The 27312-nt window shown below is 42.4% G+C and overlaps 1 protein-coding gene across 1 annotated transcript in view; it reads left to right on the top strand.

Annotated features, from left to right (window-relative positions):
• The window catches only part of LOC126456648 (cyclic nucleotide-gated cation channel), a 1140961-nt gene that overhangs the window by 406682 nt on the left and 706967 nt on the right, over positions 1-27312 (top strand). Inside the window, exon 4 of the mRNA XM_050092391.1 lies at positions 25034-25247. Coding sequence (XP_049948348.1) covers positions 25034-25247 — 214 coding nt within the window. The remainder of the gene's footprint in view (positions 1-25033; positions 25248-27312) is intronic.

Here is a 27312-nt window from a genome sequence, read left to right on the forward strand (position 1 = left end):
GAATATTCAGTTAACTGAAATTATACTTTAGTACAAGTATGCAACTTTTCAGACAGAGAAGTTAGGGCTACAAAACCACGAAATTCGGTTTCGGAAATCACTACAAATTAAAACTGAAACATTTTAGAATAAGATAATTTTGGATAGGAATACCTTTTGAAACATTAAGTTTTCCCAAAAATAAAATATAGGACATGTGGTTTAGGATATTCAAATAAAATATGTCGACCCTAAAACAAACAGTTATTGGCGGGATCGAATATTGAAGTGTACATGGTTCACATGGTTAGAAATTTGTAAATATTTCTTTAAACGGACCGTTCCTCGTCAGTAGTTTGAAAACTATAATGGATACTAAAGTTAAGTGAAATACAGCACTGACAAGAATTTAGCATTATCTTGGTATTTCTTACTCTGGATCCATGTGATACCAACTGAGTAAGACATACATTTTGTGCCATACGCTTTTCGATTTTATTATTTACAATGTGCCTTCAGTGGCCTAAATATATATATGATTTTGTTCATGCTTTTTGCTTTACGTTTTGGACTTGATGTATATTGAGTTAATACGCAGCAATGACACTATTTATTTTTCTATGATGTAGCAGTAATGCAAATGTGTACTTACATATTTCGTGGAAACTGAGCTAAATGTGTTCTTTTTTCCCGTTTTTCATCTTCTCTTCGTCTGCTTGCTACCATATGTAATTTTGTTTCCACAACAATAGGAAAGGAACACTGTTTTTCATGTTATGTTTTGGATTGTGTTGGAAAATGTTGCATGTTATTGCCATTTACTTTATCTTCTCCTTTATTATGTTAGCAGAGAGTCTCTGTCTGGTCGCTTATCATGTGCTTGTTCTCTGCAATGGCTTTCCGGGATATGGTAGTTTTACTGCTTTCGTATGAGGCTTTTTTTATAGTTGGTTATCCTGATGATTTTCATATCTTGTTCCCAGTTATAGGATTATGGTTATGTTGTTTTAAGTGCTGTGTAAATGTGGAATGACTTTTTTCATACTTCCAACATCTCATGTGTTCCCTTTACCGCGTTTTAAAATTCCTGCATGTCGTAGTCAGGTTTACTGCATCACAACTTTCACATTAAAAGTGGTATATTTTTAATCCGTGGAATTTTTTCCTCCAGGTTGTTGCTTGGCTTAAGTTGATTTAGAGAGCTTGTACATTTTGATACGGTATATGGAGATCCTGTCTCTTTAGCATGTTCGTCAGTTTGCGCGTTAATTCAAGTGCGTAAGTCATACAGTAAATACTACCTGCTTTGTTTCTGAGTAGTGTTACTGTGTATGTGTGCTGTGTCTATTTGTGGGTTTAGGTGTTGTTAGTTTCCACAGAAGTAATTATCAAAATATTACACTGAGGTGAGAAAGGTCGTGGGTAGTCTCTGTTTAGTGCAGCAGCTTGACATGGCGTGGACTTCACACGTCGTTAAAAAACTTGTTTTTTTTGTCATAAGGTCTTATGGTACCAAGCTGCTGAGGTCATCGGTCCCCAACTTAATCTATCTTAAACTAACTTACACTAAGGACAGCACACACACCCATGCCAGAGGGAGGACTCGAACCTCCGACGGGGGGAGCCGCGCGGACCGTGCCAAGGCGCGTAAGACCGCTCGGCTACCATGTGCGGCCGCCTTTAAAAGTCCCCTGCAGAAGTACTGAGCCATGTTGCATCTATAGTCGTCCTTAATACCGAAAGTTTTACCTAAGCAGGATGTTGTGGACGAACTAGCCTGTCAATTACGTCCCATAAATGTTCGGTGCGACTCCTGTCAGGCTGTCTGGAAGGCCAACTCATTTGCTCGAATTGTACTCAGTGTTCTTGGAGCAATCATGAATGGTTGTGGCCCGTTGACCGGACATTGTTGTTTCGCAGCGTGAAGTCCATGAATGGCTGCAAATGGTCTACATGTAGCCGAAGATAACGTCTTCCAGTTAATGATTTGTTCAGTTGGACCAGAGGACCCAATAGACTCGATGTAAACACACCGTAAAAGGTTATTGAGCCACCACCAGCTTGCACAGTGCCTTGTTGACAACTTGGGTTCATGGCTTCGTGAGGTCTGCACAAAGCTCAACTGCATCAGCTGCTACCAAACGAAATCAGGATTCATCTAACCAGACCATGGCTTTCCACTCGTGAAGGGTCCAACTGACGTGATCACGAGCCCAGGAGAGGCGCTGCAGCCGATGTCATGCTGCTACCAAAAGCGCTCGCATCGATCGTTTGGTGCCATAGCACATTGACGCTAAATTTTGCCGCACTTATGAATACGGTTTTTTTTCGGTTATTTCAGGCAATGTTACTTGTCTGTTAACGCTGACAACTCTACTCAAACTCCGCTGCTCTGGGTCTTTAAGTGAAAGCTATCGGCCACTGCGATGTCCTTGGTGAGAGGTAATGCTTGAAATTTGGTATTTTCGGTACTCTTATGGCACTGTCGATATTCGACTATTGAACTCCCTAACGATTCCCGGAATGGAATGTACCCTGCGGCGAGCTCCATCAACCATTTCACGTTCAAAGTCTATTAATTTCTGTCGTGCGGCCATAATCACGTGACACACGTTTGCACATGAAGCATCTGAGTCAAATGACGGATCTGTTCTGCCAATGCGCTGCTCTTTTAAACCTTGTGTACGCGATACTGACGCCATCAGTAAAAATGTATGTGTTTTGTTATCTCAGTGTACATGCAACTAAAGGCGACAGGACAGCAGCTGTAGAAAAATTTATCAGTTGGAGGTATTCGCAGTAGAAGTGAAGAATACTCTGTATTGTAGAACACCCAGTATAATGTCGTTTATTGAAACTGAACTACACTTCTCGAACATTCACTGTATACACACAAAGCAAACAAATAACATGTAGACGACTATTCATCAAGAGCGTCGGTGAGGTCCGTCGGAGCTGGTCCTAGCTCGGCGAGGAACTGACTGTACTGCTGCTGCAGTGGCCATATAAAGCCGACAGAGTACTCCAACTTTCCCTGTGTCTGTGAGTCGACCTCTGCGGAAAAAGGTTCGCATTAGTCTCTAGCAAGTTCTGTTTATTTTGAAGAATTGTTTTCCTCTTCGTTGCGCCTGCAAGTGCTTGTGTATGTTATATGGTACACAGGGGTGTCTTGAGTATAGTCTGCATGGCAGGGGCTGTCTGTGGCAGACGTAACAAGAATGCATTACAACTGAAGAGAGGTTAGAGAACAACAGTATTCATGTTAGAAACAGTATTACAGGAAGTGTAGCTATTCCACCCCACCGCGTTCCAAACTGTAAGGCCTGAAGTCCTGCTGCCTTTCTCACGAAGAGAGTACGCATGCACGATGTTCTGCTGATATGGGCTGTGGAGCGCTCGCAGCAGGAGGTGTTGTAATATAAAGGGCCGGGCCTTTGTGGGCGGTCCGGCCCCGGAGCCCGCCGCGGCTGCGGCACGGACTGCGCCACGGCACGCCGGCTGCTGTGTCCGCAGTGCGGGGCCCGCCAGACGCCAGCCGCCACCTGCTGACGTCTGCCCGACGTAGCCGGCCGCAGCGGCTGCCCGACTCAGCCGTAATTGTTTCCCTCCCTAAACCCCGAGCCGTGGTTCGTAACCTGCTGCTTACTAGTATGTGTAATACTTCCATTATGATAGTACAATGAGAGAAACAGTACTCGCATCTTTTAATTTTCTTATGATGACAAATAAGGAGGAGCGATTTGTTTTACTAGGTAAAACCTTATATAACAATAATTTTTGAGGACCTGAAGATGACAGCTAAGTCTTTCAGAGCCGATTATTGTAAAAAAGAAACATTTATGTGATCTTGGCCTTAGAAACTTGATAATTCGCATTTTTACTATTTTTAAGAGGAAATGAGAGAGTCTGTCCAAGTCGTGATCAGTAAAAACCGAGCAAGCACAATTTTGAACTAGACAAAGCAGAAACAGAGAAGTACCACAGCAAAATTACATAAAACATTTGAAATATAAAATTTAACAGAATTTTCCTTTACCATAAAGTACCAACTATACACATGTAAATGTAAATAGTATGTCACCTGCAGCCAAACATGCCAAACACAAAGCTGAAATTGAGTGTCTGAAGCAAGAAATTAGAGACCTACATACAAAAAAGCAGGAACTCCACGTTGAACTATTCAAAATTCACCTGGAACTAAGAAATTACATCAAAATATCGGATATATTTAATGATATCATGAATACAGTCAAGCAAAACACAGAAACACAATAAAAACAAACTGGAATAAACAACAACAGAAACTAAACAAACTTTTAAAACAACATTACACACAATAATGGAAAGCAAACCTTACTGTCATACAAATAACTAACCAAGAAGTAAATTTTCAAGAAAATGGCCCAAAATACAATTTCAATACACATATTACACACAATGCAGTGGAGAATCTTAACCCAGAAAGTGAATACATCAAAAAACAACAACAAAGAAACAGTAATGCAAACTTCAATGGAGGTCTGACGAGAGAAGTAGTTGCAGAAGAAATGAGATGTATAATAAAGAAAAACCAAAAGCAGCATATTGACAGGAACAAAAACTGAAGAGAGAAAAACACTCTAGAAAAATAAAGAACAAGCTCAAAAACACTGAAGCCCTCATTAAAGATCAGACATGGGTAGAAACATGATAATAATAAAACAAGATGAATACAAGGAAAAAACCCTAAAATTTTTGAAAGACAACAACACAACAAAGCTAACCAGCGACCCAACACAAAGATACCAAACAAACACGCAAACACTTATAAAATAATCTCACACGTATTCACAAAACAGAAAACGAAATGGCTGAAACAAAATAAACCCAAAGCACTCACATTGCACAGCCTACTAAAGCTACACAAGGAAGTCCTTTTAATATTCCGCATTGTCAATTTCAGAAGTGAACTCACATATCACTTAGCCAGAGAAATGCACTCACACTTACAGAAACATTACATGTACACAAATAACAGAAGCACACACAATGCAAAAGAGCTGATACAAAAATCAAAAACATCAACATACCTACAACAGCCATACTCACATGATTTAACATCACATCCATGGACACCAATATCCCCATCACAGAAACCATCAACATCATCATACAACAATTAGAAGAACAGGCAGAAATACCCCAAAACCCCACATAAGAGAAATAGCTAGCATTCTAAAACTAATAACATAGCAATACTATTTCTCTTTTGACAATCAGTTCTACTGACAAGAAGATGGGCTTCCAATGGGGTCACCAGTCAGTGGTCTCTTAGCCAACGTTTTTCTCAATCACATTCAAAATAAAATGTTTGAAACAATAGTAAGACCCAAACTATACAAGACAATATATTGTTATCGTTATGTAGATGCCTTCTAGATGAAACACCCAGTCGCCTCCAACAACTCCAATGTGATATAAACAAAGTCCACCCACAAATAAAATTCACCACAGAAACAGAAAACGACAAAAGGCTAAATTTCCTTGACCTCACAACATACAGACACAACAACCAACACCAGTTCTCCATATTCATGAAAGTGACTACCACCAGTACAGCCACTCACAAACTTTCTAATAATCCGATTGCACACCAACAGGCTGGGTTCCAACATATGTTACATAGACTGAACAAAACTCCACTCATGTAAGGCGCTGCAGTCATGGACTGTGCGGCTGGTCCTGGTGGAGGTTCGAGTCCTCCATCAGGCATTGGTGGGGTGTGTTTGTCCTTAGGATAATTTAGGTTAGGTAGTGTGTAAGCTTAGGAACTGATGATCTTAGCAGTTAAGTCCCATAAGACCTCACACACACAAAACTCCACTCGCTGAAAACAACTATAACAGTGAATTACAAAGAGACAAATAGCTGTAGAGAATGGATATGTTATGCACACTTTGTATGAACTTAACCACATAATTAAAACAAAATTAAAAAGGACACCCACCACACAAAACAAAAGGCTTCTCACCAACATACAAATACACAGAACAAGCATATGCGCCACATGAAAAAGAAACAGCCACAACAACAAACATGTGGTTCACTCTCACCTACACCAACAAAGCAGCCCGCAGAATAGGCAACATACTCAAAAAACGAGGGCTAAAAATAGCCTACAGGACAGAAAACTCAATGCAGAGAAACTGAGGACAACCAACACAAGTACATACAAACACAACACATCTGGTATTTACCAACTAACATATCAGGACTGAAAATCAGTTTATATAGGACAGACAAGCAGAAACTTTAATACTAAATACACAGAGCACAGAAGAGCATTAAAAAGTAAAGATGTCATTCCAAATTTTCTAAACACCTAATGGACAAGAAATATAGCCAAACAGACATCAATAGTCACTTGAAAATTCTCAAATACTGCAACAGCGCCCCACAAAAACTAATAATTGAAGAAAACTATCAAATGCAAACAGTCATAGTGGAAGGAAAACAAACGGAGTGCTCTGTCCTCAAGGAATTATTAGATAACACCAACCTATAGAATCATACCGTCCACCCCCACACATATACATACATACACACACAAAAAACAGTAATAATAAAGGAAAATCCTCAAACGTGCTCTCTCTCTCTCTCTCTCTCTCTCTCTCTCTCTCTTCCCACCACACACACACAAAATGGCACATACACCTCTGGAACGTTCAAAACAACTGCCTGGAACACCTTCAACTGTTCTACTGTCCGCCATATTGTTTTTACAGCTGGTAAACATTGAAACAGCGACTGTGACAGTTCAATATACAGAACTTCATAGTTGAGAAGATGAGGAAAAAAGAAAATGCAAGTGAAACATAATGTAAATATACACACAAAAACACACACACACACACACACACACACACACACACACAAAACCTTGTACATAAAATTAATTAATTTCAGGCATAGCCATAACAGTTTCCAAATCGTAATTTTTGCTTAAATAATTTGTCTACAGTATGTTGTATATGGTTGCAGATGACGAAAAGTGAAGGAAAACAGGCACTATAAAAACCTAACACATCAGGGAAACCACACCATGTGGTAAAAAGGTACAAATACATAGTTTTATGTGTTCTTTAAAAATCTGTAATTACGATTTTAAAAACTACTATTTCCATGTTCACAAACAGTATAGAACGTTCGTTATGTTTAACAACCATGAAACAAAAGCCCACTGATGATACTGCAACTGCAGTGAAACATGTTTGGGATAAAAAAACAAAATGGCGTTTTGCTAAAGGCAGACCGCATCCAAAACATATTTATGATTAAGTGGTTGATAGGCATGATACATAATTTGCAGGATGATACTAACCTATCTGTAAGTTTGTCGTTGAGGCTCACTTTTGTGTCCATGTTTGCTTACAAGTAAATTTGCTTACATATAGATTTCGCCTTCTGCGAAGATAATTTCCTTCTTCTTTTCTATCCATATATTTTTCGGTCAATTTATGGAATCATCAATGTTTTGTCTTACTTGATTACAGCTAAGTACCACGAAAAACTCCTTTTTCTGCCAATGCATAAGTAACCTCAGTTTTAAGTTAAATTATTCATAAATTTGGAAACGGAATATTTTTAAAAATATCTCTGTTACAAATTCTGTGGTTTGTGTGGCTTGCTGTACTTTGCGTTATAGCTGTTTTTCTTTCCCACATTTTCTCCCGTGTCTATACAAATCATAATTACACTGAAAATTTGCGACTGGGAATGTTAGTCTGTTGTCGTGTAACCTGTTTTATTCCTTGTGAAAGACTGTGTGATGTGTGTGTCTTTTTAAGTGTGTATGCAATATATTTACACTTACTTCTACAGGATTCCACATTGTCCTGACTGTGAAACTGCACTTTAAACGTGCACAGTGTCAATACGAAAACCTGGAAAAGTGTAAACATCCTGCACAAACACACACACACACACACACACACACACACACACACACACACATATATATATATATATATATATATATATATATATATGAACAGAGAGAGATAGAGACAGAAACGCGCATGAGCTCTCGTACACACGCGTACAGTCTTTCACATAGAATAAAATAATTTTAACCACAACAGTCTGACATTCCCACTCATAAATTCTAGACATATATGTGTTCTCTATATTAGGCTCTCTATAGTAGCTCATCACAAACTGTAAAAGAAAAAAATCTATATCGCAAAGTACTGTAACTATAGAAATCACGGCATTGATTAACAAGGAATATTATATACATCTGTTTTCAATTTAGTAAGTACTTTACTTGAAAATTGAAATTCCACATATACAGGTAGAGAAACAATTCTTGCTAATATTTAACAGATATTAGATAAAAAACTAATGATGCTGTAAATTGAGCGAAATATGTCCGCTCAGAAAAGAAGAAAAATTGTTTTTTTCATGGTGGAACCAACATAAAAGCAATCTTATCTCAAATCTTCTGTGTCTTTTCAAGCTGCTTACCGAAGCTTTTACTACGGATTACAAATCAACATATGTTTAAAAGCAGAGTGAAAATTCTAGGCTTGGCACATATATATTGATAACGATCAATTTTGTTCCTGTGGTATTGTTACATATTGTGCAATGATGTAAATGTAATGTAAACTTTCTATGAAGTGCGTTTTTCTGATAGATTTTTTTGTTGTTGTAGCGTCCATGTCATTTGGTTTTCGTTTAAATAATATGCACTCTTGGATCAGTTGCCATCATAATTTTGCATTTTGTTTTCAGCTGTTTGTCAGCCGTCATAAACCTGAAGAGGGTTCGCAAGGTATTCGAAGCTCCATTTCGAGTAGTCAATAAGCAGTTGGCTTCATATAGTTGTATCGTATTCGTTAAGTGTGCAATCACAGAGAAAAGAAACGGTGAAGTGAGCAAAGTGGCATTGAGCGACCGATGAGTAAACCTGCTCAAAATACAGGCCGTCTTAGACCTGTCGGAAGAATAATTTTTTATGGATAATTGTCTTGCGAAATCTACATGCCTGGTAGTTGTTAAATGATACAAAAAATTAATTTAAAAAAACTGTCACCGTACCACCACATTGAAAACAATAAAATACATTATCACAGCTATTGAAATGGGAACACGCATGGCATGGTAAATGTTTCATAATCAGATTTCATTGTTTTATGTATCTTGTTACTGTGATAAAATCCGAATATGGCTATATGGCAGTAGTAATCTGACGGTACCTTGGTGGCAGACAATTCTGTAACTGAAACATATGATATAAAGCTGATTTCCTAAAGCCGATAATTTGAAAATAAGAAAGCAATGATGTGTAGACTGAAGAAATTGGTCATTTGTGTAAAGTAAGTTTTACAGCTAAACCAAGGGGATGATTGTGTTCAGAACGACCAAGGCAGAAATCACCGTGCGGTTGTCCAGCAGTAGGTTCACTTCAGTTCACTAAATCAGTTAAAATGAATATGAGTTTATTTTCTTTTGGAAGTCCATAGTTTGTTTCCTTCCCCATTCTCGTTCTTTCCAAGGTTGGGATCCGTTTCTAAAGTCCTGTATAATACTGATCTACTCCCTTCCACAAGGAGGCCATAAAATTCGGAGTGGTTTCAAGTAGGACGCAAATGCACTTCTTCGTATACGTTTTTTATCGGCTTTTACTGGTAAAATACATCACGCTGGTATTTTATCTTATACGTTAATTTATTGGTCTCAGAGTAAATCTACACCCAGTGTACTGAATTATGACATAAAACTTTCGATATCTGTTCTACAGCACAATATTTCCGCTCTAGGCCCCCTGTCAGTAGCTAGGATGTTATTGCTGATGCTACGATCGTAGATTATTTTTCTGGGACTGATATCGTATTGAATTTGGTACTAAAATTCATAGGCGTCCAGCCGTCCCGCGGAGAAGGATTTCATTTGATACATTCATCAAATCTCTGAGCCGTGATGCATTTCAGCACGATAAAGTGACAGAGATTATTTCTCGATAAAAATGCCATCAAAGTTGACTGAATTTACTGTATTCCCAAAACACAACGACACATTACGTGTAGCACGTGTAGTTTGGATGGCTATTAATCAGCACACGAAAGTTCAACGCGCTATCCTACTGTCGTTTCACATCACATTATTAGAGTCCGGATTTTGTCAAATTATTTCGAAGTCCAGCACTGTCTGCCTAAAGTCAAAGTCCCCAACACCAGACTATTCTGTCCAGCCACTGTTGGAAATCATCTACGTCCAGCCTCAACCACAATATTCACTCGCCTCACACCCTACAAGAATTTCTACAAGTCTAACAGCATGGCAGCTACACAGTCAATCTCCGAACACGTCTCACTCACATGCACCGTACCGCCGCCGGGTATCTGCAGAAGATTGCACACGACCCTGCCTAGCAGAAGAGTGAACACTGACTGCTCTTTCGCGTGCCATTTATAATAGCACAGACCATTTTACCAAGCCATAGACATCACATGTAGCGTCGCCATTTGAAATTTTTCATTTTGCATGTGAAATGTATACATGTCATGTGACGTATCTTCCCATCTCGCATTCCGCTATACGTTTATAACTTTGTGCAGTTATTACTTCTTTCACAATCTATAAAATTTAGGCGACTGTATCAGCGACAGCTTTTTCCACATGGTTCAACGACATTTACTTGAGTTAGACTGAGGTGCACCTTAGTTTGTGGCACTTCCATAGACTCCTCTTAAAGTCTGCTTTCTCACGCTGTGGTGAATTTCGTACACGTAGACTCCATTTACGATTTTTTGCTAAAATTACGTAAGAATATACAAAAGTTTCAACAGCTTCCAAATGAACATTAATTGTGAACTTTTGACAGTGGACTATTGTTATACTGTAAATAACTTACCTTTTGAGTCTTTTTCGAGTCTAAGCAGCAAAAGTTACGCCAAAAGAGAAAGTCTTTATCACTCTGTATCTGCTTAATTAATTTTGCTATAAAGTTCAGTGAGGGCGCATTTGTTTTCTTTCGAAGAGATCTTTGATTTGTTAGGCATCTCTCTTGCCTAGCTATAGTGCATCATGCACTTGCATTTATGATTAGGGTTTCAAACCGTCCATTAAGTGAACGCATGCTTTGGGCGCACAGAGGGTAGCCAGGTGGCATATTTCCGGTGAAACTGGGCAACCACCAGACCTGCTACTTCGACAGGTATGTACGTCAATCTGGACAGACATATGACAGTTACCGTCGTCTGTAGCCGGAGCTTTTGGGCGCTGTCAAACACGTGGCGAACGGTCACACCCCTGGCGGATGCGTTCGTGTACGCCATTTCACTCGGCTCTTAGAGAACTGTTATGTCTTAAGGTTTTGGCTTATTGCCTACCATTCTTCCGTTAATTTGGGTTTTCCACGTATTCCTTTCTGCGTCAAATTTACACGGAGCCTTATTTCTTACGTTCCCTCAACTTTCAGCATCTTTGGGTTACTCCACGTCTAAAACTACTTCATATCTCGCTTTACCTCTTTTTCATATTGCATGATTCGCTTAGAAATTATCCTACCCTCCAGATATACATTCTCAGTATTTAAGGACTACATCTTATACAAATAGGCTTCTTCTAACAATGACTATTCACTTTGCCTGTACTAGTCTACCTGTTTGAGTGAAGGAATTATGCTACAGATTAGACAAAACACGGAGAAAGTATGAAGCAGACATAGGCAACGGAGGCACTCCTCATGAAAATAAAAATAATTACATGAAGCAAATAAAGAAATATGTTAAGCGATATGGACGACTTTAATCCGAAAAATCAGGAAAATAATTTCCATTATTAACAGCAGTATTGAACACAGATCTTAATTTGAGGAGAAAAGTTCTGGAAATGTATGTCTGGAGCACAGCACAAAGTGAAAGTAAATCATGGGCTGTGGGAAATCAGGAAAGTAATTGAATTGATTCGTTTGAGACGTGTTACCTTAGACGGATGCTATAATCTAAGTAGTTAGTTAACAAGTGAAGATATTCTCCACAGCACCGGCGACGAAAGAAATATGTGGGAAAAAGGGGCTAGAAGGAATGACAGAATGACAGGAATAGAGGGAGCCACAAAGGAAAAGAAACTGTAGAGGACATTGAGTGTAATGCCGCTCTGAGATCAAGAGGAAGAAGTTATGTGGGCCACATCAAACCAGTCAAAAGGCAGATACGCCCCCCTCCACCCCCCCCCCCAAAAAAAAAGAAAACAAGGCAAAGAAATCGGTGCTGTGATATTTGTGACCTCCTAGCTCCAATAGGACTAGAAATCGGCCAACAACATGTTTCTGTTCAATCCCTACAGGCTAGCCTGTATGACAGAAACATTGTATAATATTAGTACCATCCAACCAAACCAACCTGCTATGCAGGGTAACCTACATGTCAGAGGGCAAGAAATAGCTTCCTGGGCCCCAACATATAGGCTGCCCTGTGTGATACGTATATTGCGTTGGCATAGTATCGGCCTGGTTTTATAGATCTGCTTTCTATGGTGGGCAAATAAATGATTTTCAAGCACCTGATTTGTAGCTATCCCTGCATGACCGGTATGTTGTGGGAGAACTATCACCCTTGTTTATGGAACTGTATTGCAGGGCTTATAAGTGCCAATGAGAATAGGTGGAGACAAATTGATATGAGTAGAAGCGGGAATGGATACGGTAAGGGATAGGAGAAAATAGACAATGAGAGGGAATGAGGGGGAAATGCCTAAGGTAGGTGGAAGGTGTAGAGTAGTTTTGGGTAGGCAGAGAAGGAAGAAGGGGAGGCGGAAAGAGAGATGGGGAGGAGGAGGAAGGAGGCAGATATGGTCAGAGAGAATGGGTGGAGAAAATTGGCAAAGGCAGAGGAGATTAGAGAGAGAGAGAGCGAAAGAGAGAGAGAGAGAGAGAGAGAGAGTATGTGTGTGCGTTGTGGAGGAGGAGATAGACGGAGGTGGGAGGATGACAGATGGAAGAAGTTGTGAACGCAGAGATGGGGAGGAGGAGGTCTGCTCAATACATACGTTGAACCCACATGCAGGCGAAGCCACAGCGAAACAGTAGTGTATATTCCACATTTCCCGCCTTTCCCAACAGTGTATGCCAACTTTCCTAAGTATATCAAACATATAACATCTATATCTGTATGATACTCTGCAATTTACAATTAAGTGCCTGGCAGAGGGTTAATAGAATCACTGTTTGTAATGTAGAACAAGTTTTGTAGGTTTACAGATTCTATGAAAATGTCTTGGAAAACTTCGCCTCCGCACCATTATTTCTCCTAAATCGAAACTGACCATTATCTAACAAGAATTCAAGTAAAGAATATTTTGATTCGACATGAACGTATCCGTGTATCCTCATTGACAATAATCATTATCCACAGTTCGCGGGAGGAAGTAGGTAGTCTTTCGGAATCAAACCAATCCAAGCGTTTTTGTCTGCAAAATTAAGCAAAACTTAGTTCGATGTTTTACTTTCAGTCAATATTCTTCCACAGTCAACGAAGAACTTCTCCGACCATAAACAGATAACTAATCCAAGAAAGAGGTCGCTTATCAGATTATCGTATAAGCTATTCCTGCATATTTTAGCCTCTGTTTGTTATTATTACGAAACAAGATAGTTGAATTGGAGAGGAAGAGAAGTAACTAAGAACTGCAAGAAGCTGCAAGACCTCCACTGAAACCAACGTCGCCACACTTAAGACCTTAAAATTTCTTGTAGCTGCCTTCTGAAAGGAATCCGCTTGAATCGCACCGTAATAGCTAAAACATAAGTGGGAAAGATAATTCCTTAAATGTAATAAAGGTCATTTAATAAGCAACTTCTTGCGTCATGAAACAGAAAATGAAACTTTATTGTCTAATAAGGCAGCGCTGCAAAGTTATGACATTTGTGTCGAGCCATTTGAATACAGCAGTCCTATCCCTGTTTTGGCTTAGGTCAATAGTTAGAGCTGCAGGAAACAACCGAGATAGCTGATCTGATCTAATATCGTCTAGGCAGCATTTTCTGGACAAAATACAGTTAAGCCCGTTGGTTTACTGAAGGGCAAACATCGCAATATGAGGCAAATACTAGGTATTTTTTTCTTCAAAAAATGTGTAAACATTTAATATTTATGGACACGACATGAAAGCGTGTAATCCGTACCAATAAAGTTAGTACACACATCTACTTCTACACTATGTGATCAGAAGTATCAGGACACGTAGCTGAAAATGACTTATAAGTTTGTCACGCCCTCCATCGGTAATGCTGGAATTCATTATGCTGTTGATCCTCCCTTAGCCTGATGTCAGCTTCCACTCTCGCAGGCATACGTTCAATCAGATGCTGGAAGGTTTCTTGAAGAATGGCAGCCCATTCTCCACGGAGTGCTGCACTGAGGAGAGGTATCGATGTCGGTCGATGAGGCATAGCATGAAGTCGGCGTTCCAAAACATCCCAGAGGTGTTCTATAGGATTCACGTCAGGACTCCGTGCAGGCCAGTCCATTACATTGATGTAATTGTCGTGTAACCACTCAGCCACAGGCCGTGCTTATGAACAGGTGCTCGATCGCCTTGAAAGATGCAATCGCCACCCCGTATTGCTCTTCAACAGTGGGAAGCAAGAATGTGCTTAAAACATCAATGTAGTACTGCGCTGTGATAGATCCACGCAAAACAACAAGAGGTGGAAGCCCCTCCATGAAAACACGACCACACCATAACACTACCGCCTCCGAATTTTACTGTTGGCACTACACACGCTGGCAGATGACGTTCACAGGGCATTCGCCACACCGACACCATGACATCGGATCGCCGCACTGTGTACCGTGATTCTTCACTTCAAACAACATTTTTCCACTGCTCACTCGCCCTATGTTTATGCCTCCTACACCAAGCGAGGTGTCGTTTGGCATTAACGGGCGCGATGTGTGGCTTATGAGCAGCCGCTCGACCATGAAATCCAAGTTTTCTCACCTCCCGCCTATCTGTCATAGTACTTGCAATAGATCCTGGTGCAGTCTGGAATCCCTGGTTGTGGTCTGTAGGGATGTCTGCCTATTAAACTCTATGACCGTCTTCAACTGTCGGCGGTCTCTGTCAGTCAACAGACGAGGTCGGCTTGTACGCTTTTGTGCTGTATGTGTCCCTTCACGTTTCCACTTCACTATCATATCGGAAATAGTGGACCTAGGGATGTTTAGGAGCGTGGAAACCTCGCGTACAGATGTTTGACACAAGTGACACCCGATCACCTGATCACGTTAGAAGTCCGTGAGAGCCGCGGAGCGTACCATTCTGCTCTCTCACGAAGTCTAACGAGTACTGGGTTCGCTGATGTGGAGTAGCTGGCAGCAGGTGACAGCACAATGCACCTAATATGAAAAACGTATGTTTTTTGGGGGGGGGGGGGGTGTCCGGATACTTTTGACCACCACTATGCCAAACAAGCAGTCTAAAGTTGTATGGCGGGCAGGTACTTTGTATTCCACTATACTTCCTCCTGTCCTGATCCACTTGGCGTACAAGAAGAACGGCTATCAGTACGAATTCGTATGATTTAATGGGAAATTTCGCGAAATATACATCGTCTTAGGGTACAGATACTTTTATCATTGGTACCTTAATAAGTGAGCTCTTCACTGTTTCTGCTGTTTTTTTGTCTGCGACCACCAATCTTCCCGTGAACACATATCATAATTTACTTTTATCTTTTCTTCTTATTTTCATTTTAATGGTAAGTCCTATGGGACCAAATTGTTGGGGTCATCGGTCCCTAAGACTAAACACTACTTAATCTAGCTTAAACTAACTTACGCTAATGACAAAACATACACCTATGCCCGAGGGAGGACTCCACCCTCTGTCGGGGGGAGCCGCACGAACCTTGACTAGGTGCCAAAGACCGCGCGGCTACCCCACAGGGTCCATAATTTACTACCTGATGTTTTCTACGCGGTCGTAACTGCGCCGTGAAATGGGTTACATCCCTCAGTACAGAGTATCTGTTTTGCGTCCATGCGTCCGCACTTCAATACCTGACCTGCAACGCAGGGAATAGTTACATTAATCGCTCTATTGTGCCATGCGTACTTGAAACCTAAAAGATGCAACATGTAATAATTATAATTATTGGTCTATAAATTAAGTAAATACTGACACCAACAGAAATATCTGCACTTATATCCCCAACATTCTGTATGTGATATATAATTGACCCTTTTTGCAAGTGTGATGTCAAAATTTTAAAAGTAAAACTTCCGAATGACGCACACCGTCCTTTCGGTGTCACTTTATGAACGTTTCCGTGTTACTCTTGCGTTTGGTAAGCCATCCCCCGAGAAACGAATGTATCTTATTTGGATCTCCTCTAATTCTTCTGTTGACCCTGCCCGCTAAAACCGAGCGTACAGGAGGACGACGCGGTGGCTAAATTCCCTGTCTGACCATTCAGTTTTATGTTTCCCGCAATTATCCTAAATCGTTTCCCTTGAACCGTTGCGGCGGACCTCCTTACTCATTCTCGGCTGAGTCGTGCTTGTGCACAGTCTCTAACGACCTCGGTTCGACGGGACGTTAAACTCTAATTTTCCTTACTGCTAAAGTCCCAAAATGAAAAAGTTATTACTGAGGCAGTGCTGGACACTCGTACAGCCGGAAGCACTCTTTGCCAAAGGAATCTAAATGTCCTATGGCACCAAGTAATTCATTCGATTACGGCATAAGCTCACCGGACAAAAAATTAGTAGCCTCTAGAGAAATCATTACAGGCAACATTTTGATACCGTATAATTCTGCCCCTGAACTTGATAACCGCCTGGATTCGATTAGGAAGTGAGTCCACAACGTTGTGCAGGTACGACGAATCCAGATTAAGCCACTCGCCGAGAATTTGATCGCGCAGTTGCATCAAACTGCGGGGAAGCTGGTGTAGGCGGTATACCCGCTGTTCCAACGTTCCCAACGGATATTCTATGCGATTCTAGTGAGATGATGTTTCAGGCGAAACGAGAAGTAATAGAGTGGGGTCGTTTTCAGAAAATTAGTCACATATTCTTCGGTATAGTTGTCTTTATGTGCGTATGCGAGCAATGGTCTCTTGCGACGTGACCGGCTCCAGGGTTCGTTCCCGACGCTATGTTCTCTATATAACGGCTGGGATGTGTCTTCATTCACTGCCTGTAACAATTCGCCACTGGTTTGGAAGCGATTTTAATTCACAAGCTGTGAAATGCGTCTCCAGTCCCTCTCAGTCATAATCTTTTACCGACCGCAATTCTGACGTCGTGTTTCGTGGCCACATTTGTTACACCACTGTTAGTAGAAGCACAGACCAGTAGTGAACATCAAAATAACCAGCAACTTCAAACACCATATAGCCATGGGCACGGCCAAATACGATTGTCCCTCTTTGCCACTCTGTTACGCTGTTTGGTACCTTCCCCCAAGTCATCCAAATAACCACTCTGTCACGTCCTTACATTTACCGAGGTTTACGTATAATGTTAAAGCTTGAAACATAAACGTCTCACTGATCGCTACTGCCTTACTCTCATGTGGAAGCAGTGTGCTTGCTATTGAGCAATTGACTCTGTCTCTGCGCCATCTGTAGAGGTTAACGATTCATCTATGCTAGAGCACTCGGGAGGCAAATTTTTGGACCAGAGAGCTTAATAGCCCGTAATGCCTTAATAATCTTTATACTTCCGACAGTGGAAGTTTACACTTTACAGTTTTAGTTAAATAAAGGGTGGTCCATTGATAGTGACCGGGCCATATATCTCACGAAATAAGCATCAAACAAAAAAACTACATAGAACGAAACTCGTCTAGCTTGAAGCGAGAAACCAGATGGCGCTATGGTTGGCCGGTTAGATGGCGCTGCCATAGGTCAAACGGATATCAAATGCGTTTTTTTTTTAATAGGGACCGCAATTTTTTATTACATATTCGTGTAATACGTAAAGAAATAAGAATTTTTTTGTTGGACCACTTTTTTCGCTTTGTGTTAGATGGCGCTGTAATAGTCACAAACGTATAAGTACGTGGTATCACGTAACATTCCGCTACTGCGGTCGGTATTTTCTTCGTGATACATTACCCGTATTGAAATGGACCGTTCACCAATTGCAGAAAAGATCGATATCGTGTTGATGTATGGCTATTGTGATCAAAATGCCCAACTGGCGTGTGCTATGTATGCTGCTCGGTATCCTGGACGACATCATCCAAGTGTCCGGACAGTTCGCCGGATAGTTACGTTATTTAAGGAAACAGAAAGTGTTCAGCCACATGTGAAACGTCAACCACGACCTGCAACAAATGATGATGCCCAAGTAGGTGTTTAGCTGCTGTCGCGGCTAATCCGTACATCAGTAGCAGACAAATTGCGCGAGAATCGGAAATCTCAAAAACGTAGGTGTCGAGAATGCTACATCAACATCGATTGCACCCGTAGCATATTTCTATGCACCAAGAATTGCATGGCGACGACGTTGAACGTCGTGTACAGTTCTCCCACTGGGCACAAGAGAAATTATGGGACGATGACAGATTTTTTTGCACGCGTTCTATTTAGCGACGAAGCGTCATTCACCAACAGCGGTTACGTAAACCGGCATAATATGCACTTTTGGGCAACGGAAAATCTAGGATGACTGCGACAAGTGGAACATCAGCGACCTTGGCTAGTTAATGTATGCTGCGGCATTATGGGGCGAAGGATAATTAGCCCCCATTTTATAGATGGTGATCTAAATGGTGCAATGTATGCTGATTTCCTACTTAATGTTTTACCCATGTTACTAGAAGATGTTTCACTGCATGATAGAATGGCGATGTACTTCCAACATGATGGATGTCCTTCACATAGCCCGCGTGCGGTTGAAGCGATATTAAATAGCATATTTCGTGACAGTTGGATTGGTCGTCACAACGGTCGCAGGATCGAATTCTGCCTCGGGCATGGATGCGTGTGATGTCCTTAGGTTAGTTGGGTTTAAGTAGTTCTAAGTTCTAGGGGACTGATGACCTCAGAAGTTAAGTCTCATAGTGCTTAGAGCCTTTTTTTGATTGGTCGTCGAAGCACCATACCATGATCCGCACGTTCACCGGATCTGACGTCCCAGGATTTCTTTGTGTGGGGAAAACTGAAGGATAATTGCTATCGTGATCCACCGACAACTCCTGACAACATGCGTCAGCGCATTGACAGTGCATGTGCGAACATTACGGAAGGCGAACTACTCGCTGTTGAGAGGAATGTCGTTACACATATTGCCAAATGCATTGAGGTTGACGGACATTATTTTGAGCAAATTTTTGCATTAATGTAGTATTTACAGATAATCATGCTATAACAGCATGCGTTCGCAGAAAAGATAATTTCGCAAAGGTACATGTATCACATTGGAACAACAGAAATAAAATTTTCAAACGTACCTACGTTCTGTATTTTAATTTAGAAATCCTACCTGTTACCATATGTTTCTCTAAAATTGTGAGCTACGAGGGCAGTTCAATAAGTAATACAACACTTTTTTTTTCTCGGCCAATTTTGGTTGAAAAAACCGGAAATTTCTTGTGGAATATTTTCAAACATTCCCGCTTCGTCTCGTATAGTTTCATTGACTTCCGACAGGTGGCAGCGCTGTACGGAGCTGTTAAAATGGCGTCTGTAACGGATGTGCGTTGCAAACAACGGGCAGTGATCGAGTTTCTTTTGGCGGAAAACCAGGGCATCTCAGATATTCATAGGCGCTTGCAGAATGTCTACGGTGATCTGGCAGTGGACAAAAGCACGGTGAGTCGTTGGGCAAAGCGTGTGTCATCATCGCCGCAAGTCAAGCAAGACTGATCTCCCGCGTGCGGGCCGGCCGTGCACAGCTGTGACTCCTGCAATGGCGGAACGTGCGAACACACTCGTTCGAGATGATCGACGGATCACCATCAAACAACTCAGTGCTCCACTTGACATCTCTGTTGGTAGTGCTGTCGCAATTGTTCACCAGTTGGGATATAAAAGGTTTGTTCCCTCTGGGTCCCTCGTTGTCTAACCGAACACCATAAAGAGCAAAGGAGAACCATCTGTGCGGAATTGCTTGCTCGTCATGTGGCTGAGGTGACAATTTCTTGTCAAAGATTGTTACAGGCGATGAAACATGGGTTCATCACTTCGAACCTGAAACAAAACGGCAATCAATGAAGTGGCGCCACACCCACTCCCCTACCAAGAAAAAGCTTAAAGCCATACCCTCAGCCGGTAAAGTCATGGTTACAGTCTTCTGGGACGCTGAAGGGGTTATTCTGTTCGATGTCCTTCCCCATGGTCAAACGATCAACTCTGAAGTGTATTGTGCTACTCTTCAGAAATTGAAGAAACGACTTCAGCGTGTTCGTAGGCACAAAAATCTGAACGAACTTCTCCTTCTTCATGACAACGCAAGACCTCACACCAGTCTTCGCACCCGAGAGGAGCTCACAAAACTTCAGTGGACTGTTCTTCCTCATGCACCCTACAGCCCCGATCTCGCACCGTCGGATTTCCATATGTTTGGCCCAATGAAGGACGCAATCCGTGGGAGGCACTACGCGGATGATGAAGAAGTTATTGATGCAGTACGACGTTGGCTCCGACATCGACCAGTGGAATGGTACCGTACAGGCATACAGGCCCTCATTTCAAGGTGGCGTAAGGCCGTAGCATTGAATGGAGATTACGTTGAAAAATAGTGTTGTGTAGCTAAAAGATTGGGGAATAACCTGGTGTATTTCAATGCTGAATAAAACAACCCCTGTTTCAGAAAAAAAATGTGTTGCATTACTTATTGAACTGCCCTCGTATATGTTTCTGACTACTACAGCGCCATCCGTCACAAAGCGAAAAGGTGGTCCAACTAAAACATTCATATTTCTTTACGTACTACACGAATATGTAATAAGAAATGTGGGTTCCTGTTTAAGATAACGCATTTGATATCCGTTTGACCTATGGCAGCGCCATCTAGCGGGGCACCCTTAGCGTCATCTGGTTTCCCCCTTCAAGCTGGACAAGTTTCGCGTCTTTGTATTTTTTTCGTTTGACGCTTATTTCGTGAGATACTTGGCCCGGTCACGATCAGTGGACCACCCTGTATAAATATTGCTCAAGTTGAAACTGGTATTATGCTGTCGACACAGGGTAAACGTTAATAAAAGCAACAAACGGCAGCGAAGGGTTCCTGACTGGAAATGGAGGGAAGAAGGTCTCATGAAAATATGTCCGGAAATGCATCGTTGTCACGGTAGACGGCGCTGACGAATGGAAGTTCCTCTGGCCACGTGTCATGTGTTCCCTGTGACTTGCAGGCTCTGTGACTGACGCAGCGTACTGTTAGCAGCAGAATGATCCGGTATTCTTGTCGGGAACAAGCCTAGATGGAGCTTGTATAAGGCCAAGCAGATGGAACTGTTGAGAGGCAGTAACGGCTACACCAAAACAAGTACCTCATAGGCACCAACCACATCGCACAACATTTCAAGCCCTTGCTTCGTGTTTGTGTGATCATGGATCCTTTCAGACAGACGAACGTGCAGGGAGGCGGCGGACTGTGTATGCACAAGATCTTAAGTCCCAGCTTCTTCAAGATACTAATGTGAATCGTTGTACCAGCTCTAGGCAAGTGCATCGCCAACGTCATGTAAGCCAAAGTAAAATTACATATATTTTCATCACAACAGCTACTACCTCTATCACATGCACCGAGTGTAAGGATCCTCAGCAGTGGATTTCCCTCTACGGGAATGATTTTCTATTCCGGGACGATATGGCGTCGTTGTACCCACACCGTCCATTTCCAGATACACGTTCATAGGACCATTTTACCTCAATTTCCAGTCAGGAATCGGCCCCTGCAGTTTGTCTCCTTTATTAATGGAAATGAACGTACGGCATTATCTACGTCTACATCTACATACATACTCCGCAATCCACCATACGGTGCGTGGCGGAGGGTACCTCGTACCACAATTAGCATCTTCTCTCCCTGTTCCACTCCCAAACAGAACGAGCGAAACATGCTTCTGTACGAGCCCTAATCTCTCTTATCTTATCTTTGTGGTCTTTGCGAAATATAAGTTGGCGGCAGTAAAATTGTATTGCAATCAGCCTCAAATGCTGGTTCTCTAAATTTCCTCAGTAGCGATTCACAAAAAGAACGCCTCCTTTCCTCCAGAGACTCCCATCCAAGTTCCTGAAGCATTTCCGTAACACTCACGTCTTGATCAAACCTACCAGTAAGAAATCTAGCAGCCCGCCTCTGAATTTCTTCTATGTCCTCCCTCAATCCGACCTGATAGGGATCCCAAACGCTCAAACAGTACTCAAGATTAGGTCGTATTAGTGTTATATAAGCGGTCTACTTTACAGATGAACCACATCTTCTCAAAATTCTCCCAATGAACCGAAGACGACTATCCGCCTTCCCCACAACTGCCATTACATGCTTGTCCCACTTCATATCGCTCTGCAATGTTACGCCCAAATATTTAATCGACGTGACTGCTTCGAGCGCTACACTTCTAATGGGGTATTCAAACATTACGGAATTCTTTTTCCTATTCATCTGCATTAATTTAAATTTATCTATATTTAGAATTAGCTGCCATTCTTTACACCAATCACAAATCCTGTCCAAGTCATCTTGTATCCTCCTACAGTCACTCAACAACGACACCTTCCCGTACACCACAGCATAATCAGCAAACAGCCGCACATTGCTATCCACCCTATCCAAAAGATCATTTATGTAGATAGAAAGCAACAGCGGACCTACCACACTTCCCTGCGGCACTCCAGATAATACCCTCACCTCCGATGAACACTCACCATCAACGTACTGGGTTCTATTACTTAAGAATTCTTCGAGCCACTCACATATTTGGGAGCCAATCCCATATGGTCGTACCTTAGTTGTGAGTCTGCAATCGGGCACCAAGTCAAAGGCTTTCCGGAAGTCAAGGAATATGGCATCCGTCTGATACATTTCGTGCATGGTTCGCAAGATATCATGTGAAAAAAGGGCGAGCTGCGTTTCACAGGAGCGATGCTTTCTAAAGCCGTGTTGATGCACGGACAGCAACTTCTCTGCCTCGAGGAAATCCATTATACTCTAACCGGAAGTCACCCATTCGGGGAAGTTTGGCCGCCGAGGGCAAGTTGAGTTATCACGAAGGGACGTCGAACAGATGTGCAGAACTATAGACTTATATCTCTAACGTCGATCAGTTGTACAATTTGGAGCAGGTATTACGTTCGAGTATAATGACTCTTATGGAGACTAGAAATCTACTCTGTAGGAATCAGCATCGGTTTCGAAAAAGACGGTGGTGTGAAACCCAACTCGCGCTATTCGTCCACGAGACTCAGAGGGCCATAGACACGGGTTCCCTGGTAGATGCCGTGTTTCTTGACTTCCGCAAGGCGTTCGATACAGTTCGCCACACTCGTTTAATGAACGAAGTAAGAGCATATGGACTATCAGACCAATTGTGTGATTGGATTGAAGAGTTCCTAGATGGCAGAACGCAGCATGTCATTCTCAATGGAGAGAAGTCTTCCGAAGTAAGAGTGATTTCAGGTGTGCCGCACGGGAGTGTCGTAGGACCCTTGCTATTCACAATATACATAAATGACCTTGTGGATGACATCGGAAGTTCACTGAGGCTTTTTGCGGATGATGCTGTGGTATATCCAGAGGTTGTAACAATGGAAAATTGTACTGAAATGCAGGAGGATCTGCAGCGAGTTAACGCATGATGCAGGGAATGGTAATTGAATCTCAATGTAGACAAGTGTAATGTGCTGCGAATACATAGAAAGAAAGATGCCTTATCATTTAGTTACAATATAGCAGGTCAGCAACTGGAAGCAGTTAATTCCATAAATTATCTGGGAGTACGCATTAGGAGTGATTTAAAATTGAATGATCATATAAAGGTGATCGTCGGTAAAGCAGATGCCAGATTGAGATTCATTGTAAGAATCCTAAGGAAATGCAATCCGAAAACAAAGGAAGTAGGTTAGAGTACGCTTGTTCGCCCACTGCTTGAATACTGCTCAGCAGTGTGGGATGCGTACCAGATGGTGTTGATAGAAGAGATAGAGAAGATCCAACTGAGAGCAGCGCTCTTCGTTACAGGATCATTTAGTAATCGCGAAAGCGTTACGGAGTTGATTGATAAGCTCCAGTGGAAGACTCTTCAGGAGAGACGCTCAGTAGCTCGGTACGGGCTTTTGTTGAAGTTTCGAGAACATACCTTCACCGAAGAGTCAAGCAGTATATTGCCCACTCCTACGAATATCTCGCGAAGAGACCATAAGGATAAAATCAGAGAGATTAGAGCGCACACAGAGGCATACCGACAATCCTTCTTTCCACGAACAATGCGAGACTGGAATAGAAGGGAGAACCGATAGAGGTACTCTAAGTACCCTCCGCCACACACCGTCAGGTGGCTTTCGGAGTATGGATGTAGTTGTAGATGTAGATGTAGATTTATTTATTGCATTCGACGCCATATTGGGTGACTTGCTCGTGGGAGATGGGGAGGAAATGATGATGAGGACAACACAACAACTGCCCCAGCCTGGATTCGAACCCAGGCCCCTCGGCGTGGCATTCCACCACGCTGACCACTCAGCTAACGGGGTCGGACGTCTTTTATTAATATTCGCATTGTACGCGCTTCTGATAATGAGACATTACTACTTCCTGCAATAAGAATCATTCTCTTCCACGCACTTACTGTAGCTGTAGATGAAACTTCCTGTCAAATTAAAACTAAGTGCCAGACCGAGACTCGAACTTGCCTTTCGCACTTTCCCGCGAAAGACAAAGGTCCCGAGTTCGAGTCTCGGTCCGGCACTCAGTTTTAATCTGCCAGGAAGTTTCATATCTGCGCATACTCCGCTGCAGAGTGAAAATCTCGTTCCGTAGCTGCAGATGTACGTATTTGCTGTGGACCTGTTGCTGCCGCGCTGACAATGCAACGTTTCGGCCGGCAGGTATCATCACGTCGTCGGGGCGCATCGGCGAGCGGCTGAGCGCCTCTGGCACGCGCCTCAACTCGTCCAGCCCTGTGCCTTACGGCGGCGGCGGCGGAGGCAACAAGAGCAGCACGGAGAGCGTGCGCGGCCTCAAGTCCGTCTCGCGGCAGAGCCTGCTCGACATCGTCAGCTGCCGCTTCGGCGTCGGCCGCACCGCCCGACAGCAACATCAGCACACAGGGGTCTGTACACCACACCGCTGCTGTTCCCTGCTGCCAGCCTGTTGCTCACACTATACAGAGTGAAAAGTAGTTAGATCGACAAACTCTGGGAGGTTGTAGAGGACATCAAAACAAATATTTTTCCCTAATGTCATTTTTTCGTATAAGGAGTATTTAAACCGGTAGAGGAATTGTCCTCTGGGTGGATAATCAACTGGTTCCAGGTTGTGGACACACTGTAAGTGAAATGGACTTAACAATGGCTCTCGAAGGACTGTTTTTACATTCGTCAGATTCGTCCCCATGTTACGTACAATTGCACGAGTACTTATTGAAAGGTCCCGCTCCACATGCTGCAAGACAGCTTCGTCAAATTGCAGCGTTCTTACCGTGCGACAGTGTCCCTGTTGTGTTGGCTGAAGAGCCAGCACCGTGTCACTAGTGGAGGCCGAAATCCACGCGTTTTAGCTCACGCATGCTGGCGTGAGGAGTAAGGACTATACTGACGTGAGGTCTGGAACATGACAAGGAATTAGAATTCAGAAAGCGGACGTAATTAGTTTGATACTTAACTTTAATCCATTAATGATGGACGTCCCTCTTGACGGTACGTGATTCACAATATTATCTGTTCAGAATACATTCGTAGTAACTCAATATGGCGCCTTGCTAGGTCGTAGCAAATGACGTAGCTGAAGGCTGTGCTAAACTGTCGTCTCTGCAACTGAAAGCGTATGTAGTCAGTGTACCATCGCTAGCAAAGTCGGCTGTACAACTGGAGCGAGTGCTAGGAAGTCTCTCTAGACTAGACTTGCCATGTGGCAGCGCCCGGTCTGCAATCACTGATAGTGGTAACACGCGGGTCCGACGTACACTAACGGACCGCGATTTAAAGGCTGCCACCTAGCAAATGTGGTGTCTGGCGGTGACACCACAGTCCCTGTCCAGGTAATCTGCTAAATGACCCGGTCTCACGCAGACGTTGGTACACAGCAGCAAAGGTCGTATGATCCGGGATACGGCGATTAGGATATTGTTGTTGATAAACCCGCTGTGCAGCTCGTCCGTTGTGGTGCGCTACGCATTACGCACCAACCATATCAGTGTACTCACTCCAGGTGTATCGCTCCATTAGTAAGCAGAGACAATGCACTACTACATTGGTGGACATTAGTTGCCTACAACTGAAGAGCGTAATACGCCCTCTAACAACTGAAGATCGTAATACGGCGTCTAACAACTGAAGAGCGTAATACGCCCTCCATCGGTTTAAATAAACCTCATAGGAAAAAATGACATTAGGTAAAAATATTTATTTTGATGTCCCCTGTAACCTCCCAGAGTTTGTCGGTTTAAATACTTTTCACCTTGTATGCCGTCTGGGGCTGAAATTCGCTTCAATGTACTTGCTAAAATGTCGTAGTTAAGAAATTTGGCTGCAGAGGCGAAAGCGAAGAATAAGAATGAATTATTTCTCTACTGCACAAGATTTGGTACCTAGGACGTCCGCAAGTGAGAGGCTTGATAATTTTGGAGAGATCCGCTTCATTTGTACAGATTTTATTCCAACCACAACTTGTTGCAGGCTTATCAGATCTCATCTTCAGGTGTATGAATTTATTGTATTTACTAACATATAGTATGCAGTCTGGTCGGTCAGCGCTCCAAAGCTCATGTCGTTGCACCTTGGAGGAAACGGTCCGCCACCGGGCAGCCGCATAGTAGGAACGCCTACCACAACTGTATCACTGTTTTACCAAATACAATAACTTCACACACCTGAAGATGGGGTTTTGAAATCCCGAAACCGGTCGTGGTTTGAACAGATATTAGTACAACTGAAGCGGATCTTTCTAAATTAATTATCATTATTTCCCTTTCACATTTACGTAATATTTGCCTGTTAGTCGCCACATATATACAGGGTGATCAAAAAGTCAGTATAAATTTGAAAACTTCATAAACCACGGAATAATGTAGATAGAGAGGTAAAAATTGACACACATGCTTGGAATGACATGGGGTTTTATTAGAATAATAAAAAAAGTTCACATCATATCCGACAGATGGCGCTGG

The sequence above is a fragment of the Schistocerca serialis genome, chromosome 2 (genome assembly GCF_023864345.2).
Source record: "Schistocerca serialis cubense isolate TAMUIC-IGC-003099 chromosome 2, iqSchSeri2.2, whole genome shotgun sequence".
Taxonomy (NCBI): Eukaryota; Metazoa; Arthropoda; class Insecta; order Orthoptera; family Acrididae; genus Schistocerca; species Schistocerca serialis.